Below are 22,497 nucleotides of genomic sequence, written 5' to 3' on the forward strand. Positions count from 1 at the left end.
ATTACAATTTCCCCCTCAGAACTCCTCCAAACCTCTCACTTTTCACCTCATAACACACACAAATGCTGAAGGAACTCAGCAGGCCAGGCAGCATCTATGGAAAAGACTACAGTCAATGTATCAGGCCAAGACCCTTCAGCAGGACATCTCATACTTTCCTTTGTACATCCTCTTCTTGACCACATAGGTTTCCCCCAAGTGAACCAGCTTCCTCCCACATTCCAAAGATTTATGGGTTCATAATTTAATTGGGTGTAATTGGGCAGCAGAATGTGTCAGGCCAGAAGGGCCTGTTACTGTGCTGTACCTCTGTCTTTGTGATTCAGAGACTTCCAGTACGGGAAGTCTTTTCAGTAGCCAAATCAAATCGGGAGCGAGAGAGGAAATGACCCTGAAGTTCAGTATGTGAGATTTGAAGAAAGCATATCCACCGATGACAATTGCAAACCCATGGACTCACAGAGCTATCTATGCTACACCTCAACTCACCCTACTATTTGTAAAAACACAATCCCCTTTTCTCAAATCCTCCATTACCACTGCATCTGCCCTCAGGATGAGACTTTTCATTCTAGAATGAATGAGAGATCCTTTTTCAAAGAAAAGAGCTTCGCTTCCTCCATCATCAACGCTGCCATCAACTGCATCTTTTCCATTTCACGCATGCCTGCTCTTACCCCATCCTCCTACCACCCCGAAGGGTTCCTCTTGACCTCACCTACCACCCCACCAGCCTCAGCATCCAGCACGTAATTCTCCGAAACTTCCGTCACCTCCAACAGGATCCCACCAGCAAGCACATCCTTCCCTCTCCACCACTTTCTGCTTTCCACAGGGATCACTGCCTATGCGACTCCCTTGTCCATTCGTCCCTTCTCACTGATCTCCTTCCTGGCACTTATCCTTGCAAGTGAAGCAAGTGTTTCACCTGCCCCTACACCTCCTCCCTCACTACCATCCAGAGCCCTAAACATACACCTGTGAGTCTGTTGGAGTCATTTACTGAGTCTGGTGCTCCCAGTGTGGCCTCTTGTACATTGTTGAGACCCAGTGTAGATTGGGAGACCGTTTTGCTGAGCTTCGTCCATCAGAACAAGTGAGATCTCCCAGTGGCCACCCATTTCAATTCTACTTCCCATTCTGATATGTCCAACCATGGCCTTCTCCACTGTCCTGATGAAACCACACTTAGGTTGGAGGAACAACACCTTACATTCCATTTTGGTAGCCTCCAACCTGATGGCATGAACATTGATTTCTCAAGCTTCTGATAATGACCCCAAACCACCCCCTCTCCGTTTGCCTCTCTCACCTCATCCATCCATTGCCTTCCTCTGATGGTTCATTCTCTTTTTCTTTCTTCCATGGCCCGTGACCTTCAGTCTCTTTCACCAATCAGCTTCCCAGCTCTTTACTTCATCCCTCCCCTTCCAGGTTTCACCTTTTTCCTGGTGGTTCTCTCCCTCCTCCGCCCACCTTTTAAATCTACTCTTCAGCTATTTTTCTCCAGTCCTGCCTAAGGGTTTTGGCCTAAAACATCAACTGTACTTTTTTCCATAGATGTTGCCTGGTCTGCTGAGTTCCTCCAGCATTTTGTGTGTGTTTCTCAGATTTCCAGCATCTGCAGATGTTTTTCTTGTTTGTGATTTGTCAGGTAAGATTTCCCTTGACAAAAACCATGCTTACTTTGACTTACCATTAGTCTCCAAGTACCCCAAAACCTCATCCTTAATAATAGACTCCAACACTTTTCCAACTTCTGAGGTTAGGCTAACTGATCTATAATTTCCTCTTCTTTGTCTTCCTCCCTTCTTAAAGAGTAGAATGACATTTGCAATTTTCCAGTCCTCTGGGACAATGCTAGAATCAAGAAGTTATTGAAAAATCATGACCAATGTATCCGTTATCTCCTCAGCAACCTCTTTCAGGACACTTGGATGTAGCCCATCTGATCCAGGTGACTTATCCACCTTAAAACCTTCTGTTTGCATAGCACTTTTTCCTTTGTAATAGCAATGGCACTAACTCCTGCTCCCTGACACTCACGGACCTCTGGCACACTGTTAGTGTCCTCCACAGTAAAGAATGAAACAAAGTACTTATTAAATTCATCTAACATTTCTTTGTCCCCCATTACTACCTCATCAGCATCATTTTCCAGTGGCACAATATCAACTCTCACCTACTATTTTATTCTTTATATAACTGAAAAAACTTCCATTATCCTGCTTTATATTATCAGCTAATTTGTCTTCATATTTTATCTTTTACCTTCATATAGCTTTCTTTAGTTGCCTTGTGTTGGATTTTAAAGGTTTCCCAATCATTCAACTTTCCACTCACTTTAGCTTCCTTATATACTATTTCCATGGCTTTTATGTAGGCTTTAACTTCCCTTGTCAGCCATGGTTGCAAACACCTGCCATTTGAGAACTTCTTCCTCCATGGGACATATCCCCTTGGAACTATTCCCAGAAACTTCAGCCACCTGTCCTTTCATCATCCCTGCCAGTGTACCTATGCAAGCTGCTCTCTTGTGCCTCTGTAATTCCCTTTATTCCATTGCAACACTGATACATGTGACTTGTGCTTCTCCCTCTCAAGTTGCAGTATAAATTCAACCATATTATGATGACTGCCTCCTAAGGGACTCCAATCCTCACCATTTCTTTCTAGACACCAGACCAAACCAGTTCCCCTCCACCATATGGGATAGAAAAGAGCAATGTTGCAATAATCATGGGGGATTTCAAACAGCAGGTAGATTGGGAAAATCAAGATGGTACCTGATCTAAAGAGAGTAAACATGTAGAATGCCAGTGTGATGGCTTTTTAGAGTAGCCATTCTGGGATTGGGTGTTGTGTTATAAACCAGGTTTTCATTAGGATCCTAATAAACAGTCTCAGCCTGAAACATTGACAATTTATTCCTCTCCACAGATGCTGCTTGATCTGCTGAGTTCCTCCAGCATTTTGTGTGTGTTAATCAAAAGACCTTCTCACGTTTGAGACACCGGTATCACACAACTGCTTGAAACCATCCAATTTCCAAGCCTGCTCTACAAGGAGAAACTTAAGAGATGCAGCCAGGCACTAAACATATGGTGTCATTAGAGGCTGACTACCTATATCAACAAGATGGCACCTGTCTACATGTTAATAAAAAGAATCTTACCATCGTTGTGAGTAGATGACTGAATTTGTAATTGGAGTTTTAGTTCAATGCTAGGATAGCTGATTCTATCTGTTTAAAATGTTCCTTTAAAGCAGCTTTCTAATAAATGAACAACCCCTTTGATTAAAATCCTGCCTGCATCAAGAGACCAGGATAATCAGAAAAAGTCATATAATAATGTGGAATAATTTTTCTTTTTAATTATCAGTGTTGCAATTGGAGCCAATATTTCCATTCATAACACTTCAAAAGCATTTATTTGAGTTCAGATAGAGCTGCAAAAGATTTGTCGACTGAATTTGACAGAAGAAAGACAAGAGTTTTGATGAAAAATACTTAAAATAACAGACCATACACCATCAGTCATAAAAGCAGAATTAGGCCAATTCAGCCCATCAAGTCTGTTGGCTGATTTATTATTTCTAGAGGTATCAAATATAAGAGCAGGGATGTGATGTTGAGGCTCTATAAGGTACTCATGAGACCACACTTGGAGTATAAGAGCAGGGATGTGATGTTGAGGCTCTATAAGGTACTCATGAGACCACACTTGGAGTATTGTGTGCAGTTTTGGGCTCCTTATTTTAGAAAGGATACACTGGCATTGGAGAGGGTTCAGTGAAGATTCATGAGAATGATTTCAGGAATGAAAGGGTTACCATATGAGGAACATATGGCAGCTCTTGTGCTGGATTCCCTAGAGTTCAGGAGAATGAAGGGGGATCTCATAGAAGCATTCAAAATGTTAAAAGGCCTGAACAGATTAAATATGTCTAAGTTATTTTCCATGGTTGGGGAGTCCAGGACAAGAGGGCATGACTTCAGGATTGAAGGACATCCATTTAGAACAGAGATGTGGAGAAATTTCTTTAGTCAGAGGGTAATAAATCTGTGCATCAAAGGGTATGGGGAGAAGGCAGGGGAGCGGGGAGACCTGGAAGAATTGGATTGAATGGTGGAGCAGACTCGATGGGTCGAATGGCCTACTTCTGCTCCTATATCTTATCGTCTTATTATCCAGCTCTGCCCCATTCTCCTGTCTCCTCCTGATAACCTTTGACATCCTGACAAATCAAGAACCTATTCATCTTAAATATACTTAAGGACTTGGCATCCACAGTCAAGATTCACTACCTTCCACAGATTCACTACATTCTGACTAAAGAAATTCCTCCTACTCTCTGTTCTAAATGGACATCCTCGTATTGTGAGGGTGTGTACCTTGGCCCTAGACTATCCCACCTTAGGAAACATCCTCTACAGATTCACTCTATCTAGACCTTTCAATACTCATTGGATCTCAGTGAGATTCCCCTCTCATTCTTCTCAATTCAAGTGAGTAAAGTCGCAGAGCCATAAAATGCTTCTCATATATTAACTCTTCCATTCCCAGAATCATTCTCGTAAACATCCTCTGGACTTTCTCTCATGCCAGCACATCCTTTCTTAGATAAGGGGCCCGAAACTGCACACACTACTCCGAATGTGGTCTGACCAATGCCTAATGAGTCCTCAGCATCACATCCTTGCTTTTATGTTCTAGTCCTCTGAAGAACAGAAAAAAGGAGGATTGATTGCGGGAATGGACTCAAGGAAACATTCCACCGGGGACAGAGTGAGAAACCTGCATTTTTCATTGTCAGTAAAACTCAGCCTGTCTGAAGAGGCCAGTGGTATTCGGTTCTCAGGATCATGAGGGAAACTCAATGACTTCATCATCTCCCCAATCATAACCTCCAGCAGTCACATCACAAACTCTAGTGAGCACCTGAGTTCTCCCTACATGCTTTGCCCTAATATCACCATTTGGAGTACAGTCAAATGTTACCTGAAGCACTTGTGAAACACCTTGGTACAATCTGCTGAAGTCAGAGCTCTACTTAAATCTAAGTTGTTGGTATATGATAGCTAAGTGGTATCTTAACACATGCTCATGGACTGTTGATAAAAACTAAGATGTGGACATCAAGCGCCTCATTGACCAGAATTAGTGTCATCTCCGGTGAACAGGACTGTGACAACTTACTCGTTATTCAATCACACTTTATTTACTGTATTTGTACACAAGGAGAACGACACAGCCCCATCAACAAACTGTCCTGAAGTTTGAACAAAGAAAAACTATTTTTTATAGAGAATTGACTAGCAGTTCTGTAGCTTGAGCAGCTGGTAGCCTTGAGCAATCATTCCTTACATGATTAATCGGCAATCAAACTACGACAATTCAGTAATAACAGCCAATACAATCTTCATGTTAAAGGCTAATAATACTTCAGAATTAAAGTAACTGATCAATAGTATGTGTCACCCTAGAACCATTAGTTTGCATTCTTATCTCATCTCAGTATGTCAAATGGCTCTGGTCCCCTGCTGTGCAGAGGGAACCGATGTTCTTCAAACACCTTTCTTGTCTGGGTGGACAGCACAATACCTTTAAATCATCTTTACTTAGACATTTACCTTAACCCTTGCCTTGTCATGACTTCCACACTGTAACTTCACATAAAATTAAGTTAAATTAAGTAATACCAGTACCTGGTATTAAAAATTTACAGAGTTAAGCAACCAGACTCAAATCATATCACTTCCCTCCTTAGAGGTCACTAATACATCCATATTTTCAACAACCATAAGCTATGTCTATTTCAACAATGCAGCTTTAAGGTGTCGCTAATGCAGATCAAATTTAGGATTGTTTAATCTGAAGCTCATAAAATGACCCTAAGCTAAACCAGAGGAGGAGACGACAAATGCCTGATCAACCCTACAAAGTTGGGATCTTTTGTCCCATCTGTCCATTCACACCCCAAACCCTGGAAGGTCTGACCTAATCTTTCCCATCAGTAATAGGCAGCAAATGCAGCAGCCCTGAGCTGGGCCAACATTTTCTACCATCTGACAAGACCAAATTCTATTTCTATTGTGAGGGATTACAAGGCTTGTTCTGTCGTTTATGGTATTTTACAGTGGGATTTGGCCACTTAACTTGAATCTGTGGGATTTAATACTGCTGGATACTTATTCTTTAATAAATCTCCAAATCATTTCCCTCTTTGAAAATAGAAAACATTTGAAGAGAAGTTCAAAGGAATCTTATTTCCTTTACCTGAACTGATTGCAGCAAGTCGAGATATGTCAGAGAGGCGTGAGCTAACGGGCTCATAAGGGGAGCTTTCATACAAGTCATCACCTGAAAGAAATAAAGAGAGACAGAGTGATTAGATGCACCGCCTCACTAAAGCGCTTCAATTCTCTTCCAATGATCAATTTGGCTCTTGCTAAAGAAAAGTAAATTGACACTTTCAAATTACTTACTTTTCATGATTAGACTTAAAATAAACATCAGCTCCTTCCTCTGTGCCCAAACGCACTTAAAGCAATTGCAGTGGGAAACATCCATATTCTTCGAAGATTTCCTTCACCGTTATTATTGAACCAAATTCCTGAGACTGGAGGTCCCTGACTCCACCATTCATGCTATGTCCTTTTCTCATTACAACAATCTGTCTGGAGGTATAGAAGCCTTAGGTCCCACACCACCAGGTTCAGGAACAGTTATTACCTTCAACCATCAGGTCCCACACCACCAGGTTCAGGAACAGTTATTACCCCTCAACCATCAGGTCCCACACCACCAGGTTCAGGAACAGTTATCACCCTCAACTATCAGGTCCCACACCACCAGGTTCAGGAACAGTTATTACCCCTCAACTATCAGATCCCACACCACCAGGTTCAGGAACAGTTATTACCCCTCAACTATCAGGTCCCACACCACCAGGTTCAGGAACAGTTATTACCCCTCAACCATCAGGTCCCACACCACCAGGTTCAGGAACAGTTATCACCCTCAACTATCAGGTCCCACACCACCAGGTTCAGGAACAGTTATTACCCCTCAACTATCAGGTCCCACACCACCAGGTTCAGGAACAGTTATTATCCTCAACTATCAGGTCCCACACCACCAGGTTCAGGAACAGTTATTACCCCTCAACTATCAGGTCCCACACCACCAGCTTCAGGAACAGTTATTATCCTCAACTATCAGGTTCCACACTACCAGGTTCAGGAACAGTTATTACCCTCAACTATCAGGTCCCACACCACCAGGTTCAGGAACAGTTATTACCCTACAATCATCAGGTCGCACACCACCAGGTTCAGGAACAGTTATTACCCTCAACTATCAGGTCCCACACCACCAGGTTCAGGAACAGTTATTACCCTCAACTATCAGGTCCCACACCACCAGGTTCAGGAACAGTTATTATCTTACAACATCAGGTCCCACACCACCAGCTTCAAGAACAGTTATTACCCCTCAACCATCAGACTCATGAACCGACGTGGATAACTTCATACTCCTCAATACTGAACTAATTCCATAACCTGAGTTCTGATCAAGGGTTTTGGCCCAAAATGTCAACTGTTTACTCTTTTCTTTAGATGCTGCCTGGCCTGCTGAGTTCCTGGCCAGCATTTTGTGTGTGTTGATTGGATTTCCAGCATCTGCAGATTTTCTCTTGTTTGTGATTCCATAACTTACAAGCTCACTTTTAAGGACTCCTGTTTTAATATTATGATGTTTTTATTTGCACTTTTGTCTTCTTTTGCACATTGGGTCTTTGTCAGTCTTTGCTTACATATACAACACACACAAAATGCTGGAGGAACCAGCAGCACCTGTGGAAAAAAAAGTACAGTCGATGTTTCAGGCCAAAACAGGACTGGAGAAAAAAAAAATCTATTGAGTAGATTTAAAAGATGGGGGAAGGGAAAGAGAAGTACCAGGTGATAGGTGAAACCCAGAGGGGTGGATGAAGTAAAGAACTGGGAAGCTGATAGGTTTCAGAGACAGAAGGACATGGAAGAAAGAAAACGGGGAAGGAGCACCAGAGTGGTGGGTAAGGAGATGCGGAGAGTGAGGGAAAGGGGAATGAGAAATGAAGAAGGAGGGGTGGAGGTTTGGGTTAGCACCAGTGATAGGCTCCAATTCCCACCACTCTCTGTAAGGAGTTTATATGAGTTTCCCACAGGTCTTCCAGTTCCCTTCCACATTCTAAATGGTTAGGGTTCGTAAGTTGTGGGCATGCTATGTTGATACCGGAAGAATGGTGATACTTGTAGGGTGCCCAACATAAATTTGAGGCTATGTTGGCTGTTCAAAAGATCAAAGTTCAAAGTTAAATTATTATCAAACTACACATATGCCATCCCATACAGCCCTGAGATTTACTTGTGAGCATCTACAGTAAAACCAAAAATCAATCAATGAAAGACTTCACCCAACAAGATGGACAAACAACCAACATGCAAAAGACAACAAACTGCAAATACAAAAGAGAAAATGATAATAATAAATAAATAAATAAACAATAAATAGAGAACATGAGATGATGAGTCCTTCAAATGAGTGCACAGGTAGTAGAATCAGTTCAGCATTGAGGCAAGAGAAGTTATCCCCTCTGGTTCAAAAGCCTGATGGTTGAGGGGTAATAACTGTTCCTGAACCTGGCGGTGAGAGTCCTGAGGCTCCTGTACCTTCTTCCTGATGGCAGCAACAAGAAGAAAGCATGGACTGGGTGTTGAGGGTCCTTTATGATCGATGTAGCTTACCTGTGATAGCACTCTGTGTAGATGCTCAATAGTGGGTTGGGTTTTACCCATTGTGGACTGCAATCAATGCATTTCACTTTGTTCCAATGTTTTGATATACATGTGACAAATAAAACTAACCTAAGAAATCTATCTAAGGCCAATCTCATTCTGCAAAGGGCCATAGTCAGATCAGACGTTTAGGTGAAAAACTGAGCAGTGGAGTTTAAGATGGGAAGTGTGAAAAGTATAAAAGTGTAAAATATTGATTATCATAAAAACACCAAATGGGTGAAGTTCAGAGCAATTGAGATGCTCTAGTTCATGAATCGCAAAGAAGAACAGCAGGTCCAAAAGACATTAGGAAGATAAATAGTGTGATGGACTTTATTGTGAAGGGTTGGGGTTTAAGAATAGGGAGAGTTTCTACAGTTGTACAGGGTTTTGGGGAGACACAGGTTTGATCACCCTAACTAAACAAAGGATACAGTACCACTAGAGGCAGTGCAAATGCGATTCTCCACACTCATTCCTGGGATAAGATGGTTGTCCTCAAGCTGGAAAATTTGGTTTTGCATTCCTTGGAAATTAGAAGAATGACAAATATCCTTCTTCAAACATATAAAAGACTCAGAGGCCTTGATAGGCCGGATTTCTCTAGAAGATGAGTCACAAACAAGGGGGCATGGCTTCAGAATAAGCAACTGGCCATTTGAAGCTTCTCCAAGAAGGCAGTAACCACCTGGGGTTCCTTGCTCCAGTGGGTGCTGGAAGTCAGACCACTGCATAGGTTAAAGGTGGTAGATATATGTAAATAGTTGAAAGATTAAAGAATTGTGGTTCTGGTGAATGGACAGAGAAAAGGAGTTAAGGCCGGCTAAGCTCAGCCATTATCAGTGAATGGTAGGGTAGGCTTGATGGGCCGAGTAGCTCCTTGTCTATGTGTGTGCAACTCCAGAGAAACAACAGCATTGAATAGCATGGGACTGAACCAAGGTCTTTGAATCCGTGAGGTGGCTGTCGAGTTTAAGGTTAGCTTTCTAGCTTAATCTGTGAATGAGTTTTCTCACCAGGTTATACAGTCATATTGTTGGCTCCATCCTGAGTCAGATCCTGAGAGGTATTGACTTCGTTTGGAACATGACCATTCAGCCTCTTTCATCATCATCATTATGTGCTATGTCGTACGATGTGGGCGATCATGGTCTTCCACACATTCCTAATCTGCAAGGGATCACTGCCTGTGGGGAAGACCCCCTAAATGCTGCATTCCCATTACTTTCTCTATTCATGACCGTGATTGTCTTCTGAAATTTTTCTACAAAAGTGGTTTGCCATTGCCTTCTTCTGGGCAGCATCTTACGAGATGGGTGATACCAGCCATTATCAATACTTTCAGAGATTGCCTGCCTGGCGTCAGATGTCACATAACCAGGATTTGTGATCTCCACCAGCTGCTCATACGACCATCCACCACCTGCTCCCATGACTTCACGTGACCCTGATCAGATAGGTGTTACACCTTGCCCAAGGGTGACCTGCAGGCTAGCAGAGGTAATGAGTGCGTTACACCTGCTTTTGTAGAGATGTATCTCCAACCTGGCACACAAACGCTGTGAATTGAATGAAAATAAAAATGTCATTGCCGCAAACCTTGACATATTTAGGCAGGAACTAGACTTGAATCCACACTTGAAATTTAGAAAGAATATGAGGGGGACCTTTTCACTCAAAGGGTGGTGAAGGTGTGGTGGAACAAGCTGTCAGCAGAAGTGGTGGATACAGGTTCAATTTCAACATTTAAGAGAAGTTTGGTGTGCAATGGAGGATGACAGGTGACCTGATAGAGGTGTATAAGATGATGAAAGGCATTGATTGTGTGGATAGTCAGAGGCTTTTTCCCAGGGCTGAAAGGGCTAACACCAGAGGGCACAATTTTAAGGCGCTTGGAAGTAGGTACAGAGGAGAAGTCAGGGGTAAGTCTCTTACACCGAGAGTGGTGAGTGCGTGGAATGGGCTGCCGGCGCTGGTGGCGGATGTGACAGGGTCTTTTAAGAGACTCCTGGACAGGTACATGGAGCTTAGAAAAACAGAGGGCTATGGGTAAGCCTAGGTAGTTCTAAGGTAAGGACATGTTTGGCACAGTTTTGTGGGCTGAAGGGCCTGTATTATGCTGTAGGTTTTCTACGTTTCTACATGGATGGGAGGGGTATAGAAGACTTTGGTCCAGGTGTGGGTCAATGAGACTAGGCAGAATAATAGTTCAGAATGTATTAGATGGGCTGAAGGGCCAATTTCTGTGCTGTAATGCTCCATGACTCTAACAACTCACATGTTTACAGCTAAAACAGGATTGCATGATTTGCCCCACCAAATCATCTGGTGAAGTGTAATGTAGGAAAATGTGATGTACCATATAACCGTTTAACAATTACAGCACGGAAACCATATAACCACATACCACTTACAGCACGGAAACCGGCCGTCTCGGCCCTTCTAGTCCGTGCCGAACCCTTACTCTCACCTAGTCCCACTGGCCCATATAACCATATCACAATTACAGCACGGAAACCGGCCATCTCGGCCCTCCTAGTCCGTGCCGAACACTTACTCTCACCTAGTCCCACTGGCCCATATAACCATATCACAATTACAGCACGGAAACCGGCCATCTCGGCCCTTCTAGTCCGTGCCGAACACTTACTCTCACCTAGTCCCACTGGCCCATATAACCATATACCACTTACAGCACGGAAACAGGCCATCTCGGGCCTTCTAGTCCGTGCCGAACGCTGACTCTCACCTAGACCCACTGGTCCATATAACCATATACCACTTACAGCACGGAAACAGGCCATCTCGGGCCTTCTAGTCCGTGCCGAACGCTGACTCTCACCTAGACCCACTGGTCCATATAACCACATACCACTTACAGCACGGAAACAGGCCATCTCGGCCCTTCGTCCGTGCCGAACACTTACTCTCACCTAGTCCCACTGGCCCATATAACCATTTAATAATTACAGCACGGAAACCGGCCATCTCGGCCCTCCTAGTCCGTGCCGAACGCTGACTCTCACCTAGTCCCACTGGCCCATATAACCGTTTAATAATCACAGCACGGAAACAGGCCATCTCGGCCCTTCTGGTCCGTGCCGAACACTTACTCTCACCTAGTCCCACTGGCCCATATAACCGTTTAATAATCACAGCACGGAAACCGGCCATCTCGGCCCTTCTAGTCCGTGCCGAACACTTACTCTCACCTAGACCCACTGGCCCATATAACCATTTAATAATTACAGCACGGAAACCATATAACCACATACCACTTACAGCACGGAAACCGGCCATCTCGGCCCTTCTAGTCCGTGCCGAACACTTACTCTCACCTAGTCTCACTGGCCCATATAACCATATCACAATTACAGCACGGAAACCGGCCATCTCGGCCCTCCTAGTCCGTGCCGAACGCTGACTCTCACCTAGTCCCACTGGCCCATATAACCATATCACAATTACAGCACGGAAACCGGCCATCTCGGCCCTTCTAGTCCGTGCCGAACACTTACTCTCACCTAGTCCCACTGGCCCATATAACCATTTAATAATTACAGCATGGAAACCGGCCATCTCGGCCCTTCTACTCTGTGCCGAACCCTTACTCTCACCTAGTCCCACTGGCCCATATAACCGTTTAATAATTACAGCACGGAAACCGGCCGTCTCGGCCCTCCTAGTCCGTACCGAACACTTACTCTCACCTAGTCCCACTGGCCCATATAACCATATCACAATTACAGCACGGAAACCGGCCATCTCAGCCCTCCTAGTCCGTGCCGAACACTTACTCTCACCTAGTCCCACTGGCCCATATAACCATATCACAATTACAGCACGGAAACCGGCCATCTCGGCCCTTCTAGTCCGTGCCGAACACTTACTCTCACCTAGTCCCACTGGCCCATATAACCGTTTAATAATTACACACGGAAACAGGCTATCTCGGCCCTTCTGGTCCGTGCCGAACACTTACTCTCACCTAGTCCCACTGGCCCATATAACCATATCACAATTACAGCACGGAAACCGGCCATCTCGGCCCTTCTAGTCCGTGCTGAACGCTTACTCTCACCTAGTCCCACTGGCCCATATAACCGTTTAACAATTACAGCACGGAAACAGGCCGTCTCGGCCCTTCTAGTCCGTGCCGAACGCTTACTCTCACCTAGACCCACTGGCCCATATAACCATTTAACAATTACAGCACGGAAACAGGCCGTCTCGGCCCTTCTAGTCCATGCCGAACACTTACTCTCACCTAGTCCCACTGGCCCATATAACCATTTAACAATTACAGCACGGAAACAGGCCGTCTCGGCCCTTCTAGTCCGTGCCGAACACTTACTCTCACCTAGTCCCACTGGCCCATATAACCATATCACAATTACAGCACGGAAACAGGCCGTCTCGGCCCTTCTAGTCCGTGCCGAACACTTACTCTCACCTAGTCCCACTGGCCCATATAACCATTTAATAATTACAGCACGGAAACCGGCCATCTCGGCCCTTCTAGTCCGTGCCGAACACTTACTCTCACCTAGTCCCACTGGCCCATATAACCATTTAATAATTACAGCACGGAAACAGGCCATCTCGGCCCTTCTAGTCCGTGCCGAACCCTTACTCTCACCTAGACCCACTGGCCTGCACTCAGCACATAACCCTCCATTCCTTTCCTGTCCATGTACCTATCCAATTCTACTTTAAATGACAATACTGAACCTGCCTCTACCACTTTTACTGGAAGCTCGTTCCACACAGCTACCACTCTCTGAGTAAAGAAATTCCCCTTCGTGTTACCCTTAAACTTTTGCCCCTTAACTCTCAATTCATGTCCTCTTGTTTGAATCTCCCCTACTCTCAATGGAAAAAGCCTATCCATGTCAACTTGATCTATCCCCCTCATAATTTTAAATACCTCTATCAAGTCCCCCCTCAACCTTCTACGCTCCAAAGAATAAAGACTGAACTTGTTCAACCTTTCCCTGTAACTTAGATGTTGAAACCCAGGTAACAGTCTAGTAAATCTCCTCTGTACTCTCTCTATTTTGTTGACATCTTTCCTATAACTCGGTGACCAGAACTGTACACAATACTCCAAATTCAATATTACCAATGCCTTGTACAATTTTAACATTACATCCCAGCTCCTATACTCAATGCTCTGATTTATAAAGGCCAGCATACCAAAAGCTTTCTCCACCACCCTATCCACATGAGATTCCACCTTCAGGGAACTCTGTTCTACTGCATTCTTCAATGCCCTACCAGTTACCATGTATGTCCTATTTGGATTATTCCTACCAAAATGTCGAACCTCACACTTATCAGCATTAATCTCCATCTGCTATTGTTCAGCCCACTCTTCTAACCGGCCTAAATCTCTCTGCAAGCTTTGAAAACCTACTTCATTATCCACAACGCCATCTACCTTAGTATCATCTGCAGACTTACTAATCCAATTTACCAACCCATCATCCAGATCATTAATGTATATGACAAACAACATTGGACCCAGTACAGATCCCTGAGGCACACCACTAGTCACCAGACTCCAACCTGACAAACAGTTATCCACCACTACTCTCTGGCATCTCCCATCCAGCCACTGTTGAATCCATTTTACTACTTCAATATTAATACCTAACGATTGAACCTTCTTAACTAACCTTCCGTGCGGAACCTTGTCAAAGACCTTACTGAAGTCCATATAGACAACATTCACTGTTTTACCCTTGTCAACTTTCCTCATAACCTCTTCAAAAAATTCAGTAAGATTTGTCAAACATGGCCTTCCACGCACAAATCCATGCTGACTTCCTAATCAGACCCTGTCTATCCAGATAATTATATATACCATCTCTAAGAATACTTTCCATTAATTTACCCACCACTGACGTCAAACTGACAGGCCTATAATTGCTAGGTTTACTCTTAGAACCCTTTTTAAACAATAGAACCACATGAGCAATACACCAATCCTCCGGCACCATCCCCGTTTCTAATGACTGAAATATTTCTGTCAGAGCCCCTGCTGTTTCTACACTAACCTCCCTCAAGATCCTAGGGAATATCCTGTCAAGACCTGGAGACTTATCGACTTTTATATTCCTTAAAAGCGCCAGTACTTCCTCCTCTTTAATCGTCATAGTTTCCATAACTTCCCTACTTGTTTCCCTTACCTTACACAATTCAATATCCTTCTCCTTAGTGAATACCGAAGAAAAGAAATTACTCAAAATCTCCCCCATCTTGTTCGGCTCCACACATAGCTGTCCACTCTGATGCTCTAAGGGACCAATTTTATCCCTCACTATCCTTTTGCTATTAATATAACTGTAGAAACTCTTTGGATTTATTTTTACCTTATTCGCCAAAGCAACCCCGTATCTTCTTTTAGCTTTTCTAACTTCTTTCTTAAGATTCTTCTTACATTCTTTATATTTCTTGAGCACCTCATTTATTCCATGCTGCCTATATTTATTGTAGATATCTCTCTTTTTCCTAACCAAGTTTCCAATATCCCTTGAAAACCATGGCTCTCTCAAACTTTTAACCTTTCCTTTCAACCTAACAGGAACATAAAGATTCTGTAGCCTCAAAATTTCACCTTTAAATGACCTCCATTTCTCTATTACATCCTTCCCATAAAACAAATTGTCCCAATCCACTCCTTCTAAATCCTTTCGCATCTCCTCAAAGTTAGCCTTTCTCCAATCAAAACTCTCAACCCTGGGTCCAGTCCTATCCTTCTCCATAATTATATTGAAACTAATGGCATTGTGATCACTGGACCAAAAATGCTCCCCAACACATACCTCCATCACCTGACCTATCACATTCCCTAACAGGAGATCCAACACAGCCCCTTCTCTAGTTGGTACCTTTATGTTTTGCTGCAAAAATTTATCCTGCACACATTTTACAAACTCCAAACCATCCAGCCCTTTTACAGTATGGGCTTCCCAGTCTATGTGTGGAAATTTAAAATCTCCCACAATCACAACACTGTGTTTACTACAAATAACTGCTATCTCCTTACAAATTTGCTCCTCCAATTCTCGCTCCCCATTAAGTGGTCTATAATACACCCCTACAAATGTTACTACACCTTTCCCATTCCTCAATTCCACCCAAATAGTCTCCTTAGACGAGCCCTCTAATCTATCCTGCCAGAGCACCGCTGTAATATTTTCTCTGACAAGCAACACAGCTCCCCCTCTTGTCCCTCTGATTCTATCATACCTGAAGCAACAAAATCCAAGAATATTTAGTTGCCAATCACACCCCTCCTGCAACCATGTTTCACTGATAGCTACAACATCATATTTCCAGGTATCAATCCATGCTCTAAGCTCATCCACCTTTCTTACATTGCTCCTAGCATTATAATAAATGCATTTAAGAAATTCTCCACCTCTTCCTCTCTGTTTATCTCTAACAGTACAAAGAACTTTACTGTCTTCTTTTTCTTCCTTCTCCCATACATCTGTTCCTACACTCTGGTTCCTCTCCCCCCTTGTATCTAGTTTAAATCCACTGGAGCCTCTCTAGCAAACCTACCTACAAGAATATTTGTCCCCCTCCAGTTCAGATGTAAACCGCCCTGTCGGAACAGGTCCCACATTCCCTGGAAAGCTGCCCAATTATCTATAAATCTGAAGCCGTCTCTCCTGCACCATGTCTTCAGCCACTAGTTGATCTGCACTATCTTACTATTTTTAAACCCACCTGCACGTGGCACTGGTAGGAAACCTGTGATTGCTATTCTGGAGGTCCTGTCCTTTAACTTAGCACCTAGCTCCCTAAGATCACCTTTCAGGACCTTCTCACTCTTCCTACCCACGTTATTGGTCCCTACATGGACCACGACATCCGGCTGCTCACCCTCCCTCTTGAGAATACTGAGAACTCGATCTGAGATATCGCAGACCCTGGCACCAGGGAGACAACAGACCATCCGGGATTCTCAATCTCTTCCACAGAACCTCCTATCTGTCTCCCTAACTATCAAATCCCCTATCACTACTGCTCTCCTCTTTTCCCTCTTTCCCTTCTGAGCTGAGGGTCCAGTCTCAGTGCCAGAGACGCAACCGCTGCAACTTGTCCCTGGTAGGTCATCCCCACCAACAAGTATCCAAAACGGTATACTTATTGTTGATGGGAATGGCCACAGGGGTGCTCTGCTCTTCCTGTCTATTCCCCTTCCCTCTCCTGACAGTCACCCAACTACCTGCCTCCTGACTCCTAGGGGTGACTATCTCCCTGAAACTCCTGTCTATTTCTGCCTCTGCTTCTCAAATGATCCGAAGTTCATCCAGCTCCAGTTCCAGTTCCCTAACTCGGTTTGTCAGGAGCTGCAGCTGGATGCACCTTTTGCAGGTGTAGTCATCAGGGACAGCTGTGCACGCCCTGACTTCCCACATACTGCAAATGGAACACTCAACTGCCCTAACTGCTGCCTCCATTACCTACTCCTAAGCTAATTAGATTAATTAAAGGAGCTTACCCGGCCTTACCTCACCTGGAGTGAAGCTTGTACTCAGCCTCTGCTCGCTTTTTAAATTCCCCCGCTGATCTCAGAGGCCGACCTTCATGCGCTTGCGCAGTCGTGCCCCGTTCAAGCCTTGCCTCTGCCTGTTCTCGCCGAAGCCTGATTGAGCCAAAGCCGCCCCCTCTGCTTCAGTCCACTCCGACGATGGCCGCTGTATATGGCGGTCTTTCTTTTAAACCTTTGGCGCACTACGTCAAACACATGCGCAGTCTAGCCTCTTTGCCCCGATCAGTTTTTAAAAAAATACTTCTCTCTGAGCTTCTTTTACCTCTTCCCTTTCCGCCTCTTGCTTCGATTTAAATCTACTAGATTTAGTTGACATGTGTTAAAAACCAGATACAAGATACCAAGGTACATTGGAGGCTACGAACATTTTAATAAAGAACAAAAAAAAACAAAGGAATAAAAAAAGTTGTGGTTCTCTTCAACTCAAACTAGAGGTAACAACACTACAGTAATAATGATTGACGTATAATCTAGTCTGATTCGAGTGGCAGAGTACCTGCTGCAGAAAAACTGGAAAGTTTCTAGAAAATACAAAATCAGCTATACAATTTCTGGAAATTTACTGAACAATTGTATGTATATAGGTAACTATTTAAAAATACAAGCAAGCATAAGAAAATTAAACCACAAAAAAATAACAATTTTACATCCTAGTCCTGCAGTCTATTCCCTCACCTGCACCACGAGTGGAAATCTGGGATGCAATACTCTGATACATTGATGTCGCAATTCATTTGCAAGTTATTATGTCATATAAAGGATGTTCTGTTTGAGTCCCACAGCAGTCTGAACACCTGTTAACTGTAAATAAATGAAACTCACAGACACTATATAATATTTTACTTTGAACTTCAAAGGTAATGGCTCTGTTTTGAGTGAAATGTTCAGCTGAACGCTAATCAAAGTTCACCCAGTTGAGAAATTCAGTCGACTTTGTAAAACAGCAGAAAAAAAAGCAAAAAAAAACTCAGCAAAAGACGTTGCATTGTGGAAAAAACCCAACTGTGTCATAGAGCACTAAAACACACTAACAGGCATTTCAGCCCCTTTAGTCCATACTAACTCCATCTTCTGCTGCCTCTATCACTTCCTCTAGCTCCTAGCAACATCTTTTGCTCAAGGTGAACAGCTCGTTCCATCACCCTCTGAGTGAAAAAGATCCTCCTCAGGTTCTCCTTAAATATTTCACCTTTCACCCTAAACCTATAATCTCTAGTTCTGGTCTTGCCCAACCTAACAGGACAAAGTCTATATACATTCACCCTGTCTATATCCCTCACTTTGTGTATAGCCCTGTAAGATACCCCCTCATTCTCCTGAGCATCAGGGAATAAAGTCCTATTGAACCTTTCCCTAAAACTCAGATTAAATCCTGGGAACATACTTGTAATTTTTTTTCTGTGCCCTTTCAAGCTTATTGATATTTTTTCTGTAGGTAAGAGACCAGAACTGCATACAATACTCTAAACTAACCCTCACCAACATCATATACAACTTTGACATAACTCCCCTACACCTATACTCAATGCCCTGATTTATGAAGGCCAATGTCCAAAAAGCTTTTGTTGTGACCTTATGCCGCTTTCAAGGAATTAATGATCTGTATTCCCAGATTACATTGTTCTGCAAACCTCAGAGCCCCACCGCTCACCTTGCAAATCTTGCTTTGGTTTGCCCTCCCAAGGCATCCATGATACACTGATCTTCAAGAGGGCCTTTGGCATCAGTCTTCACTGAGGAAGACATCAGCAGTATACCGGACATTCAAGAGAAATATGCACAGTCACAATTACGACAGAGAAAGTACTCAGGAAGCTGAATAGTTTAAGGGTAGATAAATCTCCTGGACCAGATGGAATGCACCCTTGTGTTCTGAAGGAAGTAGCAATGGAGATTGCAGAGGCATTAGCAATGATCTTTCAATAGTCAATAGATTCTGTCCTGGTTCCGGAGGACTGGAAGATTACAAACTCTGCTATTTAAGAAGGGACAAAGAAGCAAAAAGGAAGGAAGTTATAGACCTGTTAGTTTGACATCAGTGGTTGGGAAATCGTTGGAGTCGATTGTCAAGGATGAGGTTACAGAGTACCTGGAGGCATATGACAAGATAGGCAGAACACAGCATGGTTTCCTTAAAGGAAAATCCTGCCTGACAAACCTAGTACAATTTTTTGAGAAAATTACAAGTAGGCTAGACAAGGGAGATGTAATGGATGTTATGTATTTGGATTTTCAGAAGGCCTTTGACAAGGTGCCACACATGAGGCTGCTAAACAAGAAAAGAGCCCATGGAATTACGGGAAAGTTACATACGTGGATAGAGCATTGGTTGATTGGCAGGAAATAGAGAGTGGGAATAAAGGGATCCCATTCTGGTTGGCTGCTGGTTACCAGTGATGTTCCACAGGGGTCCGTGTTGGGGCCGCTTCTTTTTACATTGTATATCAACAATTTGGATTATGGAATAGATGGCTTTGTGGCTAGGTTTGCTGATGATACAAAGATAGCTGGAGGGGTCGGTAGTGCTGAAGAAACAGAGTCTGCAGAGAGACTTTGATAAATTGGGGGAATGGGCAAAGAAGTGGCAAATGAATTACAATGTTGGAAAGTGTACGGTCATGCACTTTGGTAGAAGAAATAAACGGGCAGACTATTATTTAAATGGGGAGAGAATTCAAAGTTCTGAGATGCAACAGAACTTGGGAGTCCTCGTGCAGGATGCCCTTAAGGTTAACCTCCAGGTTGAGTCGGTGGTGAAGAAAGCGAATGCAATGTTGGCATTCATTTCTAGAGGAATAGAGTATTGGAGCAGGGATGTGATGCTGAGGCTCTATAAGGCACTGGTAAGACCTCACTTGGAATACTGTGTGCAGTTTTGGGCTCCTTATTTAGAAAGGATGTGCTGACATTGGAGAGGGTTCAGAGAAGATTCACTAGAATGATTCCGGGAATGAGAGGGTGAACATATGAGGAATGTTTGACCACTCTTGGACTATACTCCTTGGAGTTTAGAAGAATAAAGGGGGACCTTGTGGAAACATTTCAAATGTTAAAAGGCATGGACAGAGTGGATGTGGCAAAGTTACTTCCCATGGTGGGGAGTCTAGTACAAGAGGGCATGAATTGAGGATTGTGGGGCGCCCATTCAGAACAGAGATGCAAAAAACTTTTTTTTAGCCAGAGGGTGGTGAATCTATGGAATTTATTGCCACGGGCAGCAGTGGAGGCCAAGTCATTGGGTATATTTGAGGCAGAGATCGATAGGTATCTGTGTAGTCAGGGCATCAAAGGTTATGGTGAGAAGGCAAGGGGATGAGATTAAAGGGGAGATTGAATCAGCTCATGATGAAATGGCGGAGCAGACTCAATGGGCCAAATGGCCGACTTCTGCTCCTTTGTGTTATGGTCTTATGGACCAATTTTGTACCTTGCTATCTTTTTGCTCTTAATATTACTTTCTGGTATTATATTTATCGTAAAGATTGCCCATCATGGGTCTCCTTAGAAGTTAATTCTGTAAAAAATTCCTCTATTGTCTCTCTTCTTGGATCATATTCTTTTTCAGCAAATAAAATAGCAGATAACATAATTGTTAAGCAAACTTCAAGGATTTGGTCTCAATTTAGGAAATTTTTTGGTTTAGCGAATTTTTCATTATCATCTCCCATTCTACTTAATTTTTTTTAATCCCTTCCATGACTGACAAAGTCTTTAAGGATTGGGATGAACTAGGTATTGTGTTTTTGGGACCTGTTTATCTCAGGATCTCTTGCTTCATTTGACCAATTGACAACTAAATTTGAACTCCCAAAAACACATTTTTACAGATACCTTCAAATTAGAGATTTCTTACGTTTCCAATTAACTACTTTTCCTATAGGTCCTGATAAAAATTTACTGGACGATCTTTTAAATTTAAAACCTTTTGTTAATGGTTCTATTACTGGTATCTATAACTTGTTGATTGATTCTAGACAAGACTTCTTAGATAAAATAAAAAAAGCTTTGGAGGATGACCTAAATTGTCAGATTTCTGATGATAGATGGAATAAAATTCTTAAACGGGTTAATAAATCATCTTTCTGTGCTCATCATTCTCTTCTACAATTTAAAGTAGTTCATAGAGCTTGTATTTCTAAACAGCAGCTGTCCAGTTTTTATCCGAATGTTTCTCCACTTTGTAATAAATGCAACTCTACTGATGCCTCTTTAATTCGTATGTTTTGGTTTTGCCCTACAATTGAAAAGTTTTGGCGGGAAGTATTTCATACCTTCTCACAACTTTTTAGGGTCCAACTTGAGCCAAATCCCCTTACTGCCTTGTTTGGTATTATTGCAGATGAAGATATAACTTTAAATACTCTCTAACCTACAGGTTTTAGTTTTTACCTCTCTTTTAGCAAGAAGAGCAATCTTGCTTAAATGGAAGGAGTTTACCCCTCCTACACATCTTCAATGGCTTCGTGATATTATGTCTTATTTAATTTAGAAAAGATCCGCTGCTCAGTCTTAAATTCAAAACAATCTTTTTATGATATCTGGGGGACCTTTCGTAAATTACTTTCCAATTTATAAAGTTTAACAGTGCACAGACTTTTATGTATATTTTTATCTTCTCTTCTTAAGCGAATATGTTTTCTTTTCTAATTTATCCATTATCATCCATCAGCTTTTTTCTTTGGTAGTTGGTAGCGGGGGTTGACTTTTTTTATATAAAAAATTTATTTATGATGTATGACCTATCTTTAAATTTTTGATTACAGAGTAGTATACTTTTATGTGTTATACTATATACATTTTTGATCAATTTTATTACAATATATGAATGTACACAAGTTATGTTTTAGATGTCCTATATGTGTTGCACCCTGTAAATCTTGTTTTTTTTCTCTGATAAAAATATTGTAAAAAGAAAAAAGAAAAAAAAACCCTGTACCTGGGGAGATGAATAAACTCTACTCATCTTAAGAGAAACATATCTTAAGTAATAATTCTTAAAGGAAGATGCATTTAGAATTCTTGCCTTGTAAAGTTTAGTTTAACTTGTTTTTGAGAGAACAGAGCACATTATTATGGCATTAGCGATGGACCAATTGATTCG

At 42.6% G+C, this 22,497-nt stretch overlaps 1 protein-coding gene across 1 annotated transcript in view; it reads right to left on the minus strand.

Moving 5' to 3' along the window:
* Nucleotides 1-22,497, minus strand: part of gfra2b (GDNF family receptor alpha 2b) — a 400,451-nt gene that overhangs the window by 302,913 nt on the left and 75,041 nt on the right. Inside the window, exon 3 of the mRNA XM_059959447.1 lies at nucleotides 6,282-6,365. Coding sequence (XP_059815430.1) covers nucleotides 6,282-6,365 — 84 coding nt within the window. The remainder of the gene's footprint in view (nucleotides 1-6,281; nucleotides 6,366-22,497) is intronic.

This window comes from Hypanus sabinus, chromosome 1 (assembly GCF_030144855.1).
Source record: "Hypanus sabinus isolate sHypSab1 chromosome 1, sHypSab1.hap1, whole genome shotgun sequence".
NCBI lineage: Eukaryota > Metazoa > Chordata > Chondrichthyes > Myliobatiformes > Dasyatidae > Hypanus > Hypanus sabinus.